The sequence below is a fragment of the Anneissia japonica genome, unplaced genomic scaffold (assembly GCF_011630105.1).
Source record: "Anneissia japonica isolate Jap-2015-1 unplaced genomic scaffold, ASM1163010v1 scaffold1302_len1884557_cov193, whole genome shotgun sequence".
Classification (NCBI taxonomy): Eukaryota; Metazoa; Echinodermata; class Crinoidea; order Comatulida; family Comatulidae; genus Anneissia; species Anneissia japonica.
In genome coordinates this window covers 168,316-192,722 of record NW_022736804.1, presented here as the reverse complement: position 1 = coordinate 192,722, position 24,407 = coordinate 168,316, and the positions used below count along the sequence as shown (strand labels likewise).

General features: G+C 31.2%; 1 protein-coding gene across 2 annotated transcripts in view; it reads left to right on the top strand.

Annotated features, from left to right (window-relative positions):
• The window catches only part of LOC117116910 (hepatocyte nuclear factor 6-like), a 34,900-nt gene extending 12,325 nt beyond the window's left edge, over positions 1-22,575 (top strand). For both annotated transcript variants that reach the window (XM_033261044.1, XM_033261042.1), the window contains one exon: positions 17,574-22,575. In XM_033261044.1, the coding sequence (XP_033116935.1) occupies positions 17,574-17,950 (377 nt within the window). In that variant the 3' untranslated portion in view covers positions 17,951-22,575. The remainder of the gene's footprint in view (positions 1-17,573) is intronic.
• The last annotated feature ends 1,832 nt before the right edge of the window (positions 22,576-24,407 follow it).

Below are 24,407 nucleotides of genomic sequence, written 5' to 3'. Positions count from 1 at the left end.
GTCCTTTAACTGAAAAAAAAAAAAGAGTTTTTGCTTTATTAGACAATTTAGCTATCTACCTAATACAAAGAGATGAAGATTTTGATGATACTCTGCATCGAACCCCGCAGAGTGCCGTTAAGAAAACCTAACAAAATTGAGTGAATTCTCCTCATATCCTGCCAACTTACGGGCCATCATTGTCTTCAATGTGATGCATTAATTTCATGTTCTGTCATGCATGAAGCTGCCTTTATGGTTTTTACTTTATTTGACCACAAAGGCTGTGTTTCGCACTTGTACCAGTCTGTAAACAATGGGTGAATACGTGTGTCATTATTGGTTTCTTGAAGCATACTGAGTGCTATTGTTCTAGTGTAATATCTGTTACCTGGTAGCTTTGTCCCCGAGGGTTGTGCTAATGATTGCAAAGATCATCTCCTGGAATGACTTGGTCATTCCCTCAATTCACTTCATCTACTGTAACCGTCCAACACATGGAAAAAAAACGAATCCCCTCAGATCCATGGACAGACAAATTTTTAGCTTTTTCTGTGAACCGAAGCTTTCCAATTTGCCAACTGTTTTAAATAGTTCCCTGGTGTGTGATTGCAGATTTACGTGGGAATACAGCATTTATTTAGTAAATTACTTCGACAGTGTTTGGACTATTAATTTCTTTTCAATTATATCATCATAGAGAACAAACGTTACTACCTGCTTGCTTCAGTCTACATTGGGAATCGCTTAAATCAAATTTTTACATTGAACTAATGATTCATTTCTATAATTATTAATAAAGAATTACTATTGGTTAGTTGCATCATGAATCTCCAAATCACTAATGTTTTTGCATAGGATTTAAAGAATTATTCTATTTTATTTTAGATATTAATTAGATAAAAGTTTATTGGTCGAAACAATAAGTATTTTCAGTGTCATAGTTTACATTTGGCCTTGTTTTGTGTTATTTTTTTTCTTGTCTGCAAGAGGTCTTAAAATAACAAAAGGTATTATACTAAGCGATCTACACAGAAAAGACTCGACGAACTCTTACCGTAACAGGTTTCATCTCATTATAGTCTTGTAAAATTGAACCAAGTATATTTTATTTGACGCTTGCTACGTCTTGTAATTCTACTAGCACTATTGGCAGAAAGGGAATTCCTTTGCAATCCCTCAACGATCACTTGCCGTAGAACCTAGGTAGGTTATTAGCACTCACTGTAAACAGTGAAGTGTGTGGGGATACTGCTAACAAATCTAAACACACACACCAGAATCAATACATTGATGAAACTCTGCATAGTGATTTCGGAAACTCCGTTATTGAACCAACCAAGAATCATGAATCTTGTCGATCAATTGATTTTGGGGAAGCCCTTTTCAAGCTGTAGTAATATCAACAAACAACTATTCAAGTACCATAAAGCATTGATTTTTTTTTTAGAAACCAGGTCTGAATGGTGAAGCTAACTATGTAGGTTTAAACTTCTAATGCATATACATTTATAATTACTTATTTAATCATTAATGGTTCTAATTTATTTTTGAAAAAAAAATACTGTAATACTATACTCATTTTAGCTGTATATTTCCTGTGTATTATCTACCCTGAAGTAATCTTATAATTGTTATATTGTTAACAATCCATCATAGACCTTGAGTACAGACAAGTTAATAAAATCCCCAAAATATGCCCTGTCTGCTACTGTACATATGGGTAATTCTTCTGTATTTAATATCTTTTATTTAATAATGGTATTGTTCTTCAGAGCTTATGGACACTAACTTTGATAAATGACTTAAATAATTCATGTTTCTTTATGTATTGAATATAATGTGTTTTAAAAGTGAATAATTGGGATAATTTACAAAAAAAAATTTAAATACGGAAAAAAAAAAAATTCTTGAAATCATTTTATCTGTTTAAGTTCATTTAAACGCACTTTTTACCTATCAGAGCGTTTTGTGTTAGCATATGGCTTTTAAAGTGAAATTCTTCTGACAGATTTTACTTGAAATTCATGTAAAAATATTCACGACTGGTACGCTTGAGGCGATTGTAATTTTGTAAAATGTGCAGTTATTTGGAAGGTAGATAAACTGTGCAATCTAGTCTCGGCCACATCTCTCCCTAGATGACGCTTTTGATTTTGAATAACTAAAAACCTGTCAATCAGTGAAAGATTTGCATTAATTATCATTACACCATTCTACATCCACCTAGTTCATGCTAGGACTCGGTCACATGTTTCTTAGGCAACTAGCAACTTAATAGAATGGTTATTGCTGTAATCAGTGACGAGCCCAAGGGAGTAGGGGCTACATAGCCTGAAGTGGCTAATATAGAGCTCTGCCTCTATCTCTCATCTTCAGAGAATCTAATGAATTTCAGTCGAATGTAGTATCCAGGAGCGAAGCGAGGCAGTCTAGGTTTGGTTTGACGGGTTCCCAATGTCAAGGATTTAACTTGCATATTATTTTGACCGCCCGTCCTGATCAATAGCCCGAGAACAAATAAGCCTGGAATTTAATTATATTTATCCATGTTTTGCCAAATTACAACATCGCCAACAACCAAATCGTCGCAAATTTATTCCTTGGCATAATTGAGGGAAATGAGTCTGACAGGCTAGATGTGAACCTATCGACTTGGTACCCCGTAGGCAAACCATCATTTATCAACCGTACACTGCTAGCCTGTGAACTTAGCTTTTGATCGAGTCCCAAGTATCAGAGGGGTAGTACCGATAAAGCTAACGCTATCTCAGATAGTTTTGCACTTGAAAATTAGATACCGATATTGATAAAACATTAAAGTTAAACAATCCACCCCAAGTGGAATGAAATATACACAATGTTATCATTATTATTTAGATTATAGATAGAGTCGCCAAAATATGTTTAGTTTTGAGTACTATATTAAGAAAGTTAATTAAAGAGTTATAAGCCTAGGCCCACATGTTAAAAAACATTGTTATGTGATTTTTTAGATTACTTTATAAATATTTCATGAGTTTCCAAAAAGAAAATCATAATCTTCTTCAATATTTTAAATACTTTGTTTCTAATCAAACAATATCTTGTTGTAATGTATGACTCCTGAACCTACCCTAAATTAAAAAAAAAATAAAATATGTTTTTTTCTAAAATTCAAATCCAGTAATAAACTCAGCACTGGGTGTAATTTCAACAACAAAAATGTATATAATTTGTGAAGGAATTTGAATAATTCATAGTATTGGAAGACGTGTGGATACAAATATGAAATAAGTATGAATTTATGTATGAAAAAGCTTTGTATGTTTCTAATCATTTCTGCATTGGATTATCAGTTTTGAATAGACTGTTGAGTCATTCTCTTGTACATTGTCACCAGGGGAAGTGTTTTTATCACTTGTTAACCTAAAGAATTACTTCATGAAATTGGCCTGACATAATAATGCTTTGGATACTGTAAAATCCATTTTGCTACAGAACAATATTGCTGCTTTTGTAAGGTTTGTAGTTACACATTAAACCTTAGTCCAAATGTAAGCCTTCATGGCCCCCTGCTTAATCCTTTTTTATTCTTAAACCAAGAGTATTTGTGTATAATTCATAAGACTATCAAACTATTGCTTCCTTTAGAGTTATACAATTTAAGTTGTTATGACTACAACAACTAATCTTTTTTTTCAGCCATAAGAATTTCCATGGGGTACATTTATTATGTCAGATATTATTAAGTAAAACCTTAACCTAATTCATTCTTATTTAAATAGGCTGGAACAATAGATATTTTATACATTCTTTTCAAAAGCTTCCCATGAATTTTGAAATAGGAGATGATACGGTTCTGAAAGGAAAAGTAGAAAGTAAATGAAATGTCAACATATTTCACATGATTTTTGCCACAATGAAAGGATCTTTATCCATTTATAAGTCCAGTATTACAGGTAGAGATAGGGCTAAGTCAGTGTTGGTTAATGGATTTTTATTCCTTTACTAGGCTTATATGCCTGCATCTTTTTTAGATCCCCTATTCACGCTTTTGATAATCAGTTATATACACAGCGCTAGTCAGAAGACTTGTCTCACAGTGGCAGGGATAAAAGACCAGGTTACAGTTACTGGGCCTACAGACAAAAATGCCTACTTAACCTGAATGGTGGTTTTAACACATGTGGTGCATGTTTTAATCTCAACATGTTCAGAGAACAAAAGTGTACACACATGTTGCAGAAAATGATTTGCAATATAAAGAGATTCTAGGTATAATAAACACAAATTTATTCGACTCTCAATGATGTACGTTCAGAAAAAGGTTTTTGAAGCTAGTTGGTAATTAACCGCATACAAATACGGATTCAAAATTTGCTTTGAGATAAATACCTTTTGATTATTATTATATAGCCGTCTAGCCAGTTAAGTCCAGAACAATCTCTTATCACTCAGTTTATTGACTGATCAGTCAAATTGGTTAATATCTTACTTGATATTTTCCTAATTTCAAATTGATAAGATAGTATATAAACTAATTCATTAATGATGATAAATATAGACTTTATCACGATTGTGATGTTCCCACATTTAAAATACAATTTTGTGCACTTAATCAGTAGATGAGATGAACCTTGTTGATACTATTTGTAAGCCCCACATGCAAATTAAGATTGTGTTTATAACAAATTGCGTGAAAGTTTTTTGTAATCATTGGAAAAATTGAGTTCATATGCTGTTGTAGGCATCACATACATCAGATATAGAACTTTCATTTATCTAGTTGTGGCATTACAAACAAATTTGACAGGTTTAGGAACCACTACAAATTACTTCCAATTTGGTCAAAATTGTTTTAAAGAAAAAGCAAAGTGTATTTATTTAAATACTTGATAAATATACATAGTGAAGGTTACGGCACATATATAGAGCCTGGGTATAGACTGGTGACATGGAAGTAAGCCACAAGGTATATGGCACTAATGAGGTATAATTTCGCCATATTAGTATCCATATCTCTGCATTCTACTTCTATTTGACGTATTATCAGTAGTCGAATTCACGACAGAAACTCTGATTGCATATGCAGTTGGCTGTTGAACGAAGCTATTAAATTACAGCTTACAATTGTACTTTTTAATGTTGCATAGTAAAAAAAATTGTAATTGTGGTGTGGTTTGCTGGCTAATGTGCCTGGCTTCATTTCCCACAGGTGTGGGATCAAATCAATGGAAAAAAACATGTCAATACCTCACATATGACAACAAAGAATAAAATGAATTAAACTTAAAATAACTTTATTTCAGCATCTTTGTACTAAATTATTTATTTGCATTTACAATTTCTTTCAATATTAGTTGAGAATAAACAAAAATGATTTTTTAAAAGTGGACTGAAACTATTTTAATTTGTTTCCTTTGGTTTATAAACATACACTCATTGGAATTGATCTACAGTTATGTTTTCTGATTCTTGATAGCTTTGGCGGTGTCTGCATCGTGGAAGGGGAAAAAAGTATAATTGATAAAAACAAGAATACTAATTGTGCAGTTATCTTACCACTAAGTTATTTTGCATATTGTTTTTATGCTTTGAAACATCACCCATTTGCATAATTTATTTTGTGAAAAGCAAAGCATTTAATTTGTTTCAGTACTAAGTGTGTCATTGAAAGAATTCTACCAGTGAGCTCCAATTTACATTCGCTTAAACTAATAGTAGCCTCCCTAGTGTCCTGAAAATTAATAAAGAACTAACCAGGTCTAGCCCAGAGCTTGTTTCATATCACCTGTCTTGTAGAGACCAGAAAAATCTTGTCAAGATATTAGCGAAATTTGATTATTTTGTTAGATTTCACACCAATGTGGCTCCGAGCTTCGTGTCGTCAAACAACCGGCCTATGGGTATTTGTAACCAGAGTACAGAGTATGGTGCTCGCGGATTACGTTTACACAGTCATTTCATGTTTGACGTTCAGAAGTGACGGTGACTAGTAATAAAATCTGCTATAGTTTAGTGACATTCAGATCTAACATTTGTCAAATGGGGATATCATATTTCATTTCTGGTATATATTTGTTTATCAAGGGAATAAATTTTGAATAACAATCGTAGATCAAAAAGTATGTTAAATTTTAACAAAGTTTTCTATGATTATTTTAATGATATTATTCAGTTCAATTCAATTGGACTTGATTTCCAATTCCATCATTAATATACATTATAATATATGTTTGAATTATTCATATTATGAATAATTCAAATATATAGTATATTATATATAATATAATACAGTAAAATTAAGTATTTATATGATAGTTTTTGACTATTTGACTTGTAATTTATGTATCAGAAGTCTACATCCATGACAAAATGTTGTTCTTTTATAGACCATAAATGTTGAACATGATTCTTACAATTGCTACAAGCACTGAAGCACTATGGAAAGTGGTCAATTTGTAAGCTTCTTGTATTCTTGACCATTGCCACTCATCATCCCATCCAATGCATTTGTATCTTTTAATGAACACCGCCTTTGTTTGTTGAATCATGGGTTGTTGAATAACAACGTCGGATGATCAGGCTTTGAGAGGTTCGCCTAATCTTGCCTATTTTACACCGTTTGGTGTAATTAAGTTTGGGCTGAACAACAAGAAAGCTGCTTACAGGTTCTGTATGGTACAACTTTTTTTGTTCAAATAAGCTGTTTAATACTGATCTATGTAATTAGTGTAATAAGCAACAAGCTGACTTTTGCTTTGGAGCTGGTAAATCCCTCTCCTACATACCCTCTGAATTAACTAGAACTTAACTAGACCCATAACAGATACCAGTAAACAAAGCACAAAAGTAGTAGATACTAAAAACATAAAAACTTAAGTAGACAAAAGGATCCGTTGATCAGTGTACAACTCAAAAGACTTAGAGAGGATTTTCGGTTTGCCTGCTGAATAAAAGATACAGAGGCTGTGGCGTACTTGAATACAATGCTGTCCTTAAGGGGGGAAAGCAAGGACAATTTTTAAAGCAGTCATTACGAATTACATTAATTATTTAGTACAAGCTGCCATCACTGAGGCCAAGTATAACAAGTAGGCTGAAGATGAGGATTTTAAGGTGTAAACATAGTTGTGTAGGGATTAAGGCAACTGGTAACTATAAGGCTGTTTTGAAAAACAACAAATTTGAACTGTGAGTAAATGGACAAGAACCACCATATGTATGTGTAATAACAATTTCCCTGCAAATAAAACTTCAGCATTTTATGAACATTTTCTATGTTTTAGAAGAAAAACTGCTTGCAGCTATAAATCAAATTGTAAAAATGAGTAACATTATAATTCCTAAAAGCAAGCCATAATATTGGAAATCATAAATTTTGAAATAGTTATTCCAAACAATGGCTCTGGGTCCACTTAATTTTGCTATTAAAGTGCTAGAAACACGGTTGTTTTCTTTAGCAAATTTACCCCCAATTTGAACAGGTAGTAAAACCAAACCAAGCCTATATTACAATCACATCTGATGGTGATGGTTGATTGTAAATATATTGATATATTATAGAAGTGATAAACGTCATCAGACTTTGGATAAATACAGCATCCGAATAATTTTACAACTATTAATAGTTTCAATCTAAACAATCCATAAAGTCAATGAGAGTATTGTTGCATGTATAAACCATTCAGAGACAACCTTTATGTAGCATTTCCTTTATTCACCATTTTTATAAAAATGTTATCATTACTATAATTATGCATATAAAAAAATTATTTCCTTTCGAAAAATGTAAGAAAAATATTCCTTCCCAATTCTGTTATGATATTGGTATCGGGTTTCCAACTCAAGACAATGCTCTGTTCGCCAGCTAATCTTAGAGGTAATAAAGTATTGTTATCCAGAAGCCTGGACTCGTACCTTCGCTCTGACCCCTAGCATTTTGCTAGCAGATTTATGATTAATAGTGGAACAATGCAGTGTATTGAGTCTCCTTTTATTGGCAACTGCAGTTGTAATTTCCTTCGCTCTTTTTCTGGACAAAAACCAGGAAGATGGTTCGAAGCGAATCAGTGGTCAGACAGGTGTCGAAGCTCTTTGGTTTTAATACATTCATGCTGTAGACAGGTGCTACGTTTAGAGCACTAAAGACAACCACAAGATTTGACATACCTCCATCAATGGCATAGACTTGTCAGATGAATGACAGAGGTGGAAGTAAACTGCTCCTTAAAAATAGACAAATATATCGCAAATAGATTTTTGAAAGATGTTGAAACACTACTATACAATCATATAATTTATGCTTTACAGTATATGATTTAAATATATTTGCTAAAGATTTATATTATTTTTTGTTGAATTCATGTTGAAAACACAATGTTGAATTCATGTTGAAAAACAATATTTTTTTCCTCCAATGTAATTTACAATAACTGTATTAATAACATTTCAATAAAAATAATATGGTAGTAACAGTAGAGTACTGTAATTGTACTAGTACTAGTTGAATTCTAAAATTTCACTAAAACTAAAATTAAGTTTACAGTTTGAAATTTGTTTATCTGGTTGTGTTATATTTTTTTAAATATATGAATTTTTTCTTTATTTTTATTGTTGTTTCTACTGTAAGTTAGGTATGTTACCTTTCATAGGGGTTTTAAAAAATAATTTTGGCTTACTGTATAACATACTAGACATGCGAGTCCTTGATTAACTTTAAGTGAATTTATTGCTGACTAGTTGTTGGCTATAGAACCTAATATTAGATCAGTTTATCATTGGTGGGAGTCTTTGTATTGTATTTTAGCGCTTAATTAAGGGAATGAGTGACGTTCCTGCTCTTTGTTATTTCCATTCAACTCTCATGCAATAGTTTTATTAACATCCATGTAAAATTATTTCAGTGTAAGATTTAAAATTTCTTGAAGGTTATTCTTGTTTCTCTTCCAAACAAAAATGTATCATCAGTCTGTGGGAAATAGAATTAGAGAATAGAAAGGTACATCTGAACTGTAATTTGACAAAACGTGAAATTAAAACAAATTTTGGGATTGACACACTTAGCTAATGCTGAATGATGAGTGTATTGTCTTCTTTTGTAAGTTTAGGGACTGAAATTAAACACTTACGAATATTCCGGTGAACCTAAACCAAACACAGGGATGTTGTTCTGGTTGTGGGCAGGTCTTGGAAATAAACAGAGGCACACGCCAGAACAAAGCGTGTCATCTTATTGGCCTAGATTTCTATTCAGTTGCTAAATACGTGATTATCGATGGGTCGACTGGAAACTAGGTGGTTAGAATGCTTCCAGGATTCAAACCCTCTCAAAAGTTTAATTTTTCTTTAAAAACAAATTCTATTCTCTAAGCCTTGTAATGAGACTTAGTTGATAAAGCATCACATCGCTGTAAGCCGAGGGTAAAATAAGAAATTTTTTTTTAAATAAATGAAAACAAGCTGTTACTGTACAAAAAATGAAGGAAAGAGAAACAGAATGTAATCATCCTCTTTATTTCTCTAATAAAATTATTTTAGTTTTTGAATTGCTATTGTTCATCTACTGTACTAATGTAGTTTAATAAAAGGAATTATGTTAATGTGATCTTGGAGCTAATTACATTGCATAGTTCAGGTTATTATATTATGGACGGAAAATAGGTAAGGAGTCAGCAGCTATGTTTTGCAGCTACTTTTTGGGTGATGATGTTGTAGAGTAATATAGTATAGAAACAGTGTTTAACCTATCTTTCTTATCATTGTTATACTATAATCATGAACGTGACTATAATAAAATCAATGTGACAAACAACAGAAATTGTATTGTACCAAAATATTAATTATTAACATCATTATTATATTTAACATCTCATCCACACAATCAATATCATTAAATCTATCTAGTACTGATATTATTTGTAATGCATTTGTAACACTATTAGTAACTTGGCAGTTACTCAATTATAGGCTGCAAACAAATGTATTTTGTTTCATCTCCTACTGTATAATTAGAATGCTTAGGGTTACCATCATTATTGTTTATATTATTAACATTAAAAATATCATTATCACTTTACATCAATATCATTACACCTTCATCATTATCAACATTATCATGATCATCCTCATAATCATATCATCATGGTAATTGTATTGATGTTGATTGTATTTATATTTGTACAGTAATATTTCACAAAATGCATAGTTCCAGTTACTGAATTACAAGAGGCAAACTATTATGCATTTAACAATGGAAATATGATTATCACTATTGTTAATATCATTACCATCATCATTATCATTATTATCTGTAACACCATCATGGATATCAAAACTATCATTGTAATTTGTGATTAAGAACATGTATTCATATAATTTGTAATGTTATTTCACAGAATCAAAATGCAGAATATTTCTAAACTCCAATGGCAGTTGACTTAATTTAATTATAGTTTGGATATGATGTAGACAAAGGCCATCTTAAACAATGTTAATTTGCTGAATGTGTACTTGGAGATGCAGTCATTAAAACGTTGCTGAAATTGACGGTTAATTTCTGATTGCATTATTAATTTAAAGAATGCTTTGAGGAGTTGTTGATTTGTTGAAAAACCCTCACCTAATTAAAGTGAAAGTTATTATCAGTTGCAAGATGTGGACATACTGTAGTATAGCCTTGATTCTTAAAATGGATCCGACCAATTGTCACTATTGTTGCATGCTCGGCCATTAACAGTATCTGTTTTGTGATTTATTCCATATTGTGTCCCAATTCAAACACTAGAACCGCTGGAGTCTTGTCGTACCGAGAAATTCATCGTATTAAATTTGTATGAGATTCATTATGGCATGGGGTTGATTGAGGACATTTATTGGCATAAATTACCATATTAGTTTGATGGCCGATTCTCAATTCTTTCCCGACCTCTTGCTCTATCTTTAACATCAATTATTAAAGAAATATTAGAACACTGTTAATGCATGCATTGCAAATCATAGATATTACTCACCATGAGAGATGCAATGGAAAAATTTCTCCGCTTGGTGGGGAAATTTTGAGTGATAATAATATTAAGTCGGGGATGTAATTACTCAGAACCAAGGGCATCTGCATAACACTGAGGTACTTGCGTAGTTATATTGGTCCCACTAATTTCCTTTATTGTATTAAGACCTTTACTGCTCAGAAACACCTGAATATTCCTCATTAAAGCCTGGTAACGAAGACTAGGCTCATTCCAAATCTCTTTTAATTAAGTTGACATTACAGTCGTGTTTTTGTGTTATTTTTGTTCATACCACCTGTTGTTTGTATGCTTTTGTTGTCAAATTAAAAGGAAATTTTTTGACTGAGGGGTAAAAATTTAATTGCATATACTGTATCATGAAATACAGTCAGTTTTTTTAGTAAGGTTTTACATCTTGCCAGTCACAGCCTTGCTGCGCTTGTCTACTCTAGCTTGCAGAATCAGTGCCATTGATTTTCTCCTTCTTAGGTTGTTTAACAAGCAAAGAATTGTAGCACAATTATTTTTGTAATGATTTTTGCGGATATCCCGACCGTTGTGATGTTGGGTCATGATGAGTATTTGGATACGAGAATCAATATCAATAATAGTGTATGCAATTGATTGCCATTGATTCGTATTGGGGATCAGTGTGGTTAATTGTAACTCTTTAACACTCCTTCTGTTAACAATTCCAACAATCTTAAACTGTGCAAATCAATCGCAACAAATACGCGCTTTCGATTAAATTCAAGATCAATTGATAAGCTATCCCATCACATGGACGTCTAGTGCTTAGTTATAAGAAAGGTTTTGACTTCAAAGTTATTTACTGTCTCATCTGGGAATGATGATTAGATATTTAAAAGGTGATATGCTTCAATAGATAAATCAAGACTGCATTTGACTTTGAATAAATGATGATTAAACGACAGCAAGTTGCTTACACAGAATTAATATAGGAAGAAGATTTTATAGGAATTTTTTTGTACTTAAAGCAAGAGACAAAGCAATAAATGCTATAAATAGAACATATATTAATTATTATTATTATTATACTGTAATTATTATTAATATGATAAAAATGATTATTATATATTATATTTTTATAATGATCATGATCTATTATAATTTTGTAATTGTACTATTTATATTTTTGGTATTAATTTATTGTCAAAAAAAATAATAGTGTTTTATTGTAATTTGATGATGATAATCATGAATATAGTAGTAGTCATAATGTAATAATTATAAATTAATAAACATAACTCAAACATTTTAAAACTAGTACAAGCTCTGTTAAGTCCTACATAAGTTATTTTAAAAGAACCATTTGAAATTATTTACTAAATTCCCCCATGAAGCAAAATTAATTCAGAGTTGGTTTCTTCAGGCTAAAATATTTCAATACATTTAAGCTTATAAATCATTATACATTCTGGTAATGTAACACTTTTGTTTTTATTTGATTTATATTAATCATTTTCATTAGCATCATAAATCACAATAAGCTATAAGATGACAAGAGTGCACGATGCAGGCAAATTTGCGACGACGGCAATTATTTAAACAAGTTAAAATTCCTAATTCATTCCATTTTCAATCAATTCATGCCAATTATAATTTTAAAACCATCATTCTAATACAATTATTTTTCGTTTCGGAGTTTGTCGAAATTACATGTCATAGTTGTGTACATGATTTTTCATAGTAATTTCATATCACTCATATTTTATATTTATTACTTTAGTTATCTATTTTATTTTAAATATTGTACATTTATTACTTGTTATTGAATAATCCTTTTTATATTTATAGTGTTTTATATATTAATGTGTGTGTATATTTCACCAATGATAGTATTAATACTGAAAATATAATATAAAAACATTGTATATTAGCTTATACATTATTTATCTATTTTTATATAAAAATTACATTATTTATATACTTCAGATTTATATTAAACCATAAAATTATAGATTAGATTTTTACCCAAACTCAATTTCTTTCCTGAATTCTATTTCAAATTAAATATTAGAAACAATAATAATTAAAAAAAAATTGTCTGTCTTGGGAGTCATGTTACTAAAGTTCCATGAAGGCCCTATCCCATAATATGTTTTTTTTTCCCCTTTTCTCTTAATTTTGATATTTAGAAGAATACAAACAGTATTCAGCATAAAGTAAAATTTTTTGATGCATCATTATCTACTTAGCAGCATCATAAAATATTTGTCAGTAAAATTATTTTTGTACAGATTAAGATCAAGCAAAAAGATATTTAATATTTACGAAGAACCTCCATTTCCTGCGTAATTAAAGCATGAATGCGCACGAGACAGGAGAAAAAAAAAAAGAACTTCCGTTTTTAAGGGTGAGGGAGTACATGCATGTCGTTGACATTAACTATTGATGATGCGCCAACAGAAATTCAGAGTCTGCTATTTCGAGAATTATTATCATGATTAAATTTATTTTTAATGTTTTTGAAAAATCATCATCTGGAGAAGTAGTTTGAATAAATTTGAAATTCTAATAAATGCATGGAAATCGTGTGTTCTTGAAATGTCTGCTAGTGATGTAATCTTCATTAAGTTTATCAAAATTCAAATTTGTCTTTTTTGTTATTTGTAATTGCATTTCTGATATTTTGATTTTTAAATTAGGAATTTGAGAAAAAAAAAACCAACCCTAGAGCTATTTTGATTAAGTGTCTTAGAACAATATTTCATATTCATTGTTTTCTTAGACCCACGACTCAGAATATTGCTCATGTTTTGTTTGGCGATATTACTTTTGTTGTGGTTTGTGTTTCGCCGTGTTCTTTAAGAACCTCAGTGTTGAATTTCAGTGCTCTTTTCATGTACTGACGGCGTGAGTGAAGATAAATTTCAAGCAAGCCCCGAAGCTGTTGGGTGGGCCCATTTAAATCTATAGATACTTAGTGTTTTACACCGTTATTACAGAATATGCCAACCTTAATATTTGTTCGCATTGTCTTTGCATGCTACGTTTTACCCTGAAAGGGCTGGTTGCTCAGAGCAAAAGATTCTGGTGGGCTCTTTGTTTCATCAATATCGTAACTTGGGTAATGAAGTATGTGGTCTGCTGTGAAAAATTAATGACCACCCATTGTCCTTATTGTTTAACAGCAATATACCTTGACTTATCGGGGACAATAAGCTAGCTGGAATTGTAAGGCGCATGAATGCCACTGCCTTGTGTTTGTTTTACGTGTTTGCTCGCATGTAAATATGTAATAATTGCCACAATATACTTTAACCTAACCTAGCTTTTAATTAGGACAATGGAAAAAAAACCCTCTATTATTTATCTATTATGGTGGTAGTGTAATTGCATGTTTTGTGAGTGTACATCTCATAAAACTGTAGCTGAAATAATATTAAAACTTCCCCATTGCGGCTGAAATAACATAGAAATCTACAGCCTCTTATAGAGATGATATTTATACATCCATGAGCCTAAGACTGTTTATTTATAGGTATTTATCTATGCCATGGTACAGAAAAGTGCATTAGATTCATTTGCCACAGGCAGTCATTATTTTTTTCACACATAGTTTGATCGGCCTGTGTGTGCCTCGACTTCTGTCCTTCTCCTGTTAATCAAATAATCTTTGTTTGATGAGATGGGAATACACCACAGCAAGCTCACCACCAATGTGGTCGGTTCCTTGTTTGATGCGTCCCCGACTGACGACAAATCGTAAAATTTTCTCCCGGTTTTTTGTCCAGGAAAAAATGCAACTACGACAGTTCAATCAAAAGTTTGCAAATCGCGCAGTGGTATGAAAATAACACCAGCTCTTATTCCATTAGCGAAGTGTGCACGGAAAACTCGTTCCATTAAACGATCAATAAGGCCTTCTCTCTTGATGTGATCCTTACTCTAGCCCTGTAGCAGTACAAAGATCGGGTTATAATCAAACTGCTTCTGTCTACTTCATGCAATTGTCAACACCAAATGTAATGATAACAAACTTCTGTCAAACCACCAACTTCTGTAAACTTCCTTTATTTAAATAAAATATTTAAAAAAAAAACCTACTATACAATAGATTACAAAAATTTGAAGACAATGATTTACAAGGACAGATATAAATTAGTGTTAATGGCACCAAGAATTGTGTTTGTCTTTCTACAGGTTTCTTTGTGATGTATGCAACCATATTATTATATTGTTGGGTTTTTTTTAAAGAAAAGTCTTCATAATTATATTAAAATTTAAACTTACAAATACACCATGTAACACTGTAGTACTCTATAGTATTTGAAATATTATCATCAAGAAAATAATGTTTAGATATTTTAGTATATATCAGAAATTTTAATGTTGCTGATTTAATCCGAAGAATATAATAATAATTCAGACAGAGAATTAGAATTATATAACAGATCACTAATATGTAAAGAAAAAATTATGTTATTATATATGAAGGTACACTGATGTCTGCTTGTCAATTTTGAGCAAATTTTTGTAATACAATTATGCTCTAGACTATATAAAAACAACAATAATCCAAAGAATTATATAATAGGTCACTAATAAGTAACATACATTATGTTTTATATATTAAGGAGCATCTAAGTCAGCTTGTCAATTTTTACAAATTTTCATAAATACAATTATGCTTGAGACTAAAGAACAATAATCCAGACAGAGAATTAGAATTATATGATAAATATTCTCTTGACTAAAAGGAACAAAAGCTCTATGTGTACTTTTAACAGTATCTTATTGTCACAACATACACACAATAAACATGAATATTTATTAGCAGTCATCAATTCTTATTAATATGTTGTACCACTCATATAAATATATGAATAAAACAAATATTAGGTTATAGCACTTTCAAAAGAAATATTAAAAAAAGAGGTTGCAGGAAATTAAGTCAGCAATGTTAATCTAGTGATGCTAAAGTTACTGTTAACGAAGATAGTATTAATTATTCCTGATTACTAGGTTTTCTTTTAGGACTTATTGGATTAGCTCTAATGGCGCAGAGAGTAAGTGCTGCACTGTATACCATCACCCACTCAACTACATAATGCATCGGCCCGTCGACAATATCTCAATTGTATAATTGGATAAAGTTAAAAACAGTTATGAGTGTCCACCAGCTGTCTGCTGGATGCAACATCAGGGCATATAAAGCATTGTCTATTTTAAATACGTACTAAAATGCTAATTAGCAAAAACAGGCAGATACATATATATATATATATATATATACACAAAGCATCAACATTTTCAACGAGTCTTAAGATTCTGTTTGGGAATTATTAATGTACTTGCACTTAAATGTCAACCTATACTATAACTTCACCTATGATGCATAATGCCTCCTCAATAGAGAGCCTAGAAACAATTTAAAGTGTGCTTTCTATGACGGTCTTACTGATTAATGTTCTAGGAAATTACAGCGTTCAAGGTATGAGATTATTTTTCAGTGACAATATTTCTGCTGTTTATATCATGATACCCATTTTTGAATGGTGTGTTTGCCCGCATCTATTTTGGCCTCTACAAACCCAGCTGGCCAGTGTGTGAGTTTGGAATTTTTGTTTTCAGATGGGTTGTCATCAATTTTTTGCGGTTCAGTATAGATGGCGTTGGGAAAATATTTAAAGAATAAAAGGTTGTGCATGAGCACAAGTCACAAAGACACAAGAAAAGCGTTTGTTATCAGTAACAAGAGAACAATAGAAAGGGAGTTTTCCTGACTGTGCAATTATTCATTTTGCCGTTTCAATGGTCTGCCCTTTGTTTTGCCTCCGACATCCAGGTGTAGAAAGCCAACGCCGTTTTTTTGCATCAGTACTAAGTGAACGTTCGTTTACGTGGACATTGTGTTAGCATTTCTTGATCTCATTGTCAAATTTTATGTCTGACGAGTGCTTATAATTGTTATGGTGTGTTTTAATACAGAATTTGTCAGGCGTAACAAAACATTTAGTAGTTTGTTTTGCAGCATTTTTCCGCATTTTAGTTCTTTCCATCAGTTTATGAAGCATAAAACATGTGTTAAATACAGTAGGAGTAACATGAGGGTATGCATCTGTTTAAATTCATAAATAAATATGTATTATTGGATACAAACAAATTTTGGATATGTACATATTTACTAGGCTATAGATATAATTATACTATATAAAAATGTATATAATATACATTATATATTATATAATTATATGTATAATAAGCAGATGCAATGGTATAATATAATTCTGAATCATATATAAAGCAAATATAATAGCTATAGAAATGTTGACAAAGCATTCATTTATATTAATATTTTGTTCATCTTGCAAAACAAACATGGCATACACACAGCAGTTGTTTCACCTTGGCACTGCCACAATCCAGTTCATAGAATTATATTAATTTTCTATTACCATAACTTCCTCTATGCACTTGCGTTTCCACGCATTACTATTCTAAATATTCTTGGTTATATTTGTATGAAACTAATCAAACATTACTCAGATCGTAAAACACCATCCTGTCTTGGACATTGATAAATGAAAGTCCACATTATCATATTTTCTAATTCTTTTCTCATTTTTTATATCACAGCTTGCAAGAAGAAAGAAGACGATGCCAAGAATCAAGTTCCGACCAATATGATTAAGAAACCACGACTAGTGTTCACGGACATTCAGCGACGCACGCTGCACGCAATTTTCAAGGAGACAAAGCGCCCATCTAAGGAGTTACAGATGCAGATTGCCAGTCAACTTGGTCTTGAACTTAACACAGTCAGTAACTTTTTCATGAATGCAAGGAGACGGTCGCTTGACAAGTGGGTGGATGATGTTAACGGCAATGGCATGATGAATAACAACAGCAACTTACTATCAACGAGTAACAACACCACTGGCAACACGACGACAATCACGCCGTTACCTATCAAGTCCGAATTCCTCCCAATAAAACCAGAATTGAGTTCATGAGAACATAAACACTTGTAAGAACAATTCGAAAAATTACAATCCGCTTGTTTGTCGGACAAAAAAACGGGGAGTATCCTAGATAAGTTTACTATCGGGCCAAACAAGGCTGTTTCTTATGAAAACCAAATATTAATTACAGTCTTTCTATGTTAAAATGTATATATTGCTGATCTGTAAATTTCCGTATAATTCTTTCTGAAAAGTAGATAAAATTATTAATGTATAGGATATGCTGATTTTGTAGCAATGACTTACCTGAATTAAATGTTATTCTTATTGGGTTCATTAACCCAGATTTTTAAAAAGATATTTGTTTTTATGCTTAATTTAAGTGAAATATTCTTGAATAATATTCCTGCATCAACTTGTAGAGACAATGAGGAGTGATGACAACTGTTTAGCTTAATTCAAAGTAAACATAACATCCAGTGGTATACAATCTCTTACGGTTTAATGATAACATAAATATGCAAATTTCTAGTACACGGTTTGTGTTTTCATCCTTTTGTAGAGCGTCGATTCATCAGTGTTTTAAAAATATAAACCAATATTGTTTTACTTGGAGTATAGTTTAGGTTGTGGTGTTAAGTAGCAACACAACACAATCCAGCAATAATGAAGTAATGTTAATTCGCTTTGAAACTTGTCTCTTGGATTTGTTTCTGAAATTGTGCAGTTATATTATCCTAAAAATCAGTATTTTCGTCCCATTTTTCTACCCCTCTTTTCATATTTTTATCTGGGGTTTAATTTTTTAATATATTTTATAGATATTTTTCTTGTAGTTTTTATAGAATTTTTTTTTAACTGTTTAAATAATATCTGTTAAATTTAATCTATCCGACCATCAATAACATATAATTGTATTTATTCAATGCAAGAAGACATATTAAAATTAGAAAACTGGTGAACATGTTTGGAGGGTAAAAACATTAATGGAAATTTTAGAAAGTCAATTCTTTGATTATTATCAATTCAAAAGATGAATTTTAAAATCATGATCGTTATGAGTTCATGAATCTTGAAAATTTATACCTAAGTATTTTAATGATGGAAATTTTTTATTTGGATGTTAGCGTAGCTAACTATACTGTGAATGCTTGATTCACTTGTGTGTCACAACGTATTGCATTCAACGAACAACGCTTGTTTGTTTTGCGTCACACAATTTTCCTGCGGTATTGTTAGGCGTGAGACTGCCCAGCTGCAACTGAATCATGATTCTACTGAAATTCACAACATTCACGAATATAATTATAGGTAAAAGGCTTGCAAAGAATGCAATGCCGACCATACTGTGATGCTATGCTTTAAAATTTCACAACTATTTTTAATTTACATCATTCAAATATTGTTTGGATACCAAATAAATATGTATTAATACATTTTTTTCAATAGGCTTTTACTTTTAAAGAATAAAAAAAAATCCCAAACATTATTTATGATATAAAAAAAAAATTAATTTATTTTACAGGCCTATTGATTAATATTCTCAACGTGGACCAAAAATGATTTTCTTAATTTTAAATGAAATTTTGCTGCAATAACAAATACATTCCATCCTGTTTTCATTCCTATTCTGTATTACCTCACCAGTTCTTTTCTGTACTTAGTAGATATCATGATGTTTATTCATTTCTTTTGTATATGGATTCATTATTTTCTTAGCGAGTGGTTACAGAATACACTTTGTAGGGTACTTAATATGTGCATGGGTTTTAAGAAATTCAAATAACTGCCTTCATTACATTCGGTTGCCATGTGACAATTTTCTCAGTGGTCACAATATATTATGCTAGAAAAACCAAAAATATAGTGTTTATTGTTATGCTGTGGTATAGCTGAATAGCAATTTGGTCTTGGGTTGTCATAATATGAAATGTTAAGAATCGAATTCATGAGAATATAAAAACAGGGTGTTATGAATATTGACTTTTACATGTAGGGGGAATTTAATTGAGGAAAATAAGTAGAAAAATGTGCTTGTTTAAAAAATTTGCAAGTATATATGTAGTAGGGATCAGATTGTGTTGAAGTCTTTTCTCTACCTTGTAATAATTTCCAAGCTTGTTAGGTATATATATCACTTAACTGTAATAGATACTTGGCATTTCACCCCAAAGGTGGTAATAAAACAAATGAGAATTTGTTTAATGGTAGCAATTGTTATATCACCAGATGACCGAATCATGATTTTATATAGAGTCACTTAGTGCCAGAGGTGGCATTTGAAATTGCAATAACTGATTCGAATCAATTTGCCAACTGCTTAAGAAACATGGTCATTACCAAATTGTCAACCTTTGTTTTTCTTATTTTCTTAGTAGTTTCATCATTCCAAAATTGTAAAAATATACATGTAGTGTTTTTTTTTGTTTTTTTTTAAATAGTAGTTCTATCAGTGAAGTTTTTGGAGAAAAGGGTCTGTACACTTACTTAGAAAGACGGTGTAAAATAATTTTGTGTGAAATTTTTCCTGTAAATAGATTTCCTTTCAGTACTTTTTAAAATTAATAGTTTGTTTTTTATTTTGATGTTTATGCCAAGCATGAGCATCTAAAGTTTATTCCTTTTACTTTGTTCCATTCCTAGAATATAATTTCTTTCTTGTGTGTGCTTTTATTTTCTACCTGAAATTATTTTGTTTCTTCTTACACATTGCATTCCAGTGATCTGCCTATATGTTATTTTTATTTTTTTTTTGGTTTCGTCTGACTACTTCTTAAAAGGCATATCATGCATCACTTTAAATGTTTGTCCTCTAATCTATCGTGTGAAATAGTTTGTTTTAAAAATGTATTTAAGTGGTGTCAATAAAATGTAAAAGAGAGAAGATAATGTATAAAAAAATACCTAGATTTTTCAAGAGGCAGCATTTGACTTTCTAGAACTTGATGTTTTTGTGTGTGTGTTTGTGCAATACTGTATATATTTACTCAAGTATTCGCCAGGGTTTAAACACAAAGTGGACTTCAAAAGCTCTCAAGGTTAAATTGTTATATATTGCTGGGGGGGGGGGTCTATCTCCATTTGGTGTTTTCTACAGGGTTTGTAGGAAAACACTGTATAATTTATTGTTATTCTGAAATTAAGGAGTAACAGGGGTTTTTAATGAATTTCTCTCAATAGCAGCTGTGAATAAATAATTAGTTAAAAGATTGAATTCATAACTGATATGGGTATACTTGTACCTTACAACTAAGTATGTTTACTTCTATCAAACAGTGTAATAAGGAAAGGTTTTAACAATACAATGTCTAGTTTGTATTATGAAAATATTATTATAACAAAATAAATATTCTCTATGAAAGTTCACACTAAAATTTGAATTTTTATAGCTGCTATATTAGGCCCGTGGATAAACCAACAAAAACTGAAATAATTTTGGTTGGTTTTCGTGGTTCCTCCTTGATTGTTTGTGAAGCCTATATATGGCAGTGCCTTTGGTTTCGATTGGATTTGTTTGCAGTGCAATTTATACTTGTAAAATATTAGTGAAGAGGCTGTAACTGACAAGGCTGATTTTATTCATATCTAACAGGAACCACGATGAAAAGAGAGAAAAACAATTTTCAAACATATTTTGTATTAAGTATCGCAGAATTTTGTGATATAAATTTTTTTTTTCATTAGACATTTTTAATATGAATTTATTGTGAATGAGTAGAGATATGTGTTCGACTCTTTCAATTTACTGAGGAGCTAAGGACTAGTAAAAGAAAATAATTTTTAACTTTTATGAGCGTCTCTAGTGAGCTGTAATTCCATCCATATAGTGAACATCCAAGTGTGCTAAAACTGTCCGACAGCCAAATAAAAAAAATTACACGTTTCTTGTCCTATCCCGTATTTTAAACAATATTTAGGCCGCCTTCGTTCTTTTTACTTTAAAAAAAATGCTCCAGAAAAGCCAACAGAAAGGCTACCATCATCAAAAGCAATTTGAGTGTGGCTAGGCCTGAAATAGCCCTAAATATGTTCTGTCTGTGTTTGTTGTAATCATTATTTTTGTTAAGAAAAAAAAAGGGAGAAAAGAATTCAAAAATGTGAAACATGTGTATTCTTTTTTCTTTTTTTTTTTTTATTGGGTCTTATTAGAAAGTGTCAAACAATGATGACTTTACAACAGAGCTTTCTGTTCTTGAATATTCTTTTATTTCTGTCCAGAATTCTGCATACAATATCTTTTCTAATTTGGGATATTTTTTAAAGGTTGTTGAAAGCTCTCGTGTGATTGGGAGATTCTCATGAGAAAAGCACTGTGGGTAAAATATGACAGTGGTTAATCTAAAGTACTTATCTTTTTGCAATATATTATTGAGGTATTCTTAAGAATATTGTGCACAGTGATTTAAAAATAGTGCAAAGTAATAAACAATAATGATAAAAAAAACCTAATAATAACTTGGTATATACGTCCAGTTTGAATATGCTCAGAAAACCAAAGGTTGTTATTATAGTCATTATTAATTATTGAGTAATTATTAGTGTTTTCTGTTAATTTATAAAGTAGTGCTGTGATTGTGATGACTTAGCAACCCCGTAAAAAAATAATTGTACAGAATCCTGACTACGATGAGTTAATATATACGGTTTGAATAAATTATGAATTTTAATGTCACTCACTTTTGGAAATCTTCTGTCTTATTCCCAAGTTCAAGAGTTTAACAGATAATTAAAATAAGGGAAGGAAATGGGGGAAAGAAAGGGTAATTCACATTCAGAGACTGGTATTGGTGTACAAGTGGGGGAAATGGGATATGGAATTTTGAGAGAAGGTGGGGAGGAAAGAGAAAGAAGAATGATACAAGAGGAGAAAAATTAATAATTCATTTTACAGTATTTCATATATTTGTCTTGATGCATTAGAATACATTAACCTTCACAAAGAATGACAACGGTGGGAAATGGAGTGGAGGTGAATTGAGTTCAGTTGGCTTGGTCATTAAAATTGCTTGTTTTTAAATCTCATGGTTCTGGGTTCAACTCCTGTCCTGTCACGGAAAAAAGATTTTTTCTTTACGAAGTGAAAAGTGATTGAGTTCGCTGCCTAGCATATTCTTGGCCCTTGTGCCTTAAGTTGAATTTTAATAAAGAATATTTATGAGCCTCAAAACTTGATCGACCAATCAATCAATCAATCAATCAATATTCTCTTTCCTTTCTTCACCGTGAAAATACAAATGATAATGAATTAAATAAAAATATACAGGTATACTATATATGGTCCTTTAATACACATCAATTAACAAATTTCAATTAGCCCCGCTGTGGGCCCAAAGAAGCCAGGGGCAGCGTCAGTTATTTGGCTAATACCCTGGAAGACAATTCACTATTCTGCCAAATAGTGCACTAAGTTATTCCCTGTTCATATGAACTATTATGCACAAGAGAGCAACAGCTTAATGGTCCATCTGAAGGACGAGGTAATAATACTAAATTGTCTCACCCAAGGACAGAAGCAAGAAGGCATTGATTGATTGGTCTCAAACTCGGGAGATGTCATACCAGGGTCAAATCCCTTACCAATGCCACCCTGCAACCTAAAAAAAAGATATGAAGATAAATAAGCAATAAATACATTTATAAAGTAACAAAATAAAAACTAGAACTCTGTACTGTCCCCGTAAGTGCTAGATGACAATGCGTCCTACTGATCTTTGGTGGCATTTTGAACGGATCGTCGTTAAAAACGATCCATTGGTGCATGTTGTGGCATTGCATTCTCCATAGAACCGCGTAGGCTGACAATAAGTGCCCGGTTTAAGCCCCAAAAGGTATTGTTATCATTATTCTTGTTATTCATTGATATTTAAATGAATAAATCATAAACCAAATTTTTAATTTTTAATCATGCAATCTTAGATGTTCACATTTACAGCCATCCACAATAATTCAAACATTTGTTCCACATTACACATTCACACATTTTGAAATCTGATCTGTTTGTGCTTTGTACAACAAAAGAGAAACCAGTTTTCTAATGTAAATTTGAAAAGTTAATTAAATAAAGACAAAAACACATTATTAAACAACGGTATGGTTTTACCATTTGTTAAACATACATACTTTGTAGGACAGAATATTAAAGTTACTAGCTGTTAATTGAAAATATTTACCTACAGACACATAAATAATACTGTGCGTATATTAATTACATAGACACTTAACTGGCTGGTAGTCAAGGATGTTCCTAGTAAAACATCTGTAAATCTATGAAATTTAATACAGTTTTGAATTGAGTAATTCAATATTTTAATTGATTTTTCAGATTGTTCACATAATATATTTATTATATATATTATGTATTTAATAAAATCTAATGTTATATATGTATATATATATTTGTATATACACACACCCATATATATATATATATATATATATACATACATACATACATACATACTACATAGGCCTATATATATGTATATATATATATATATATATATTATAT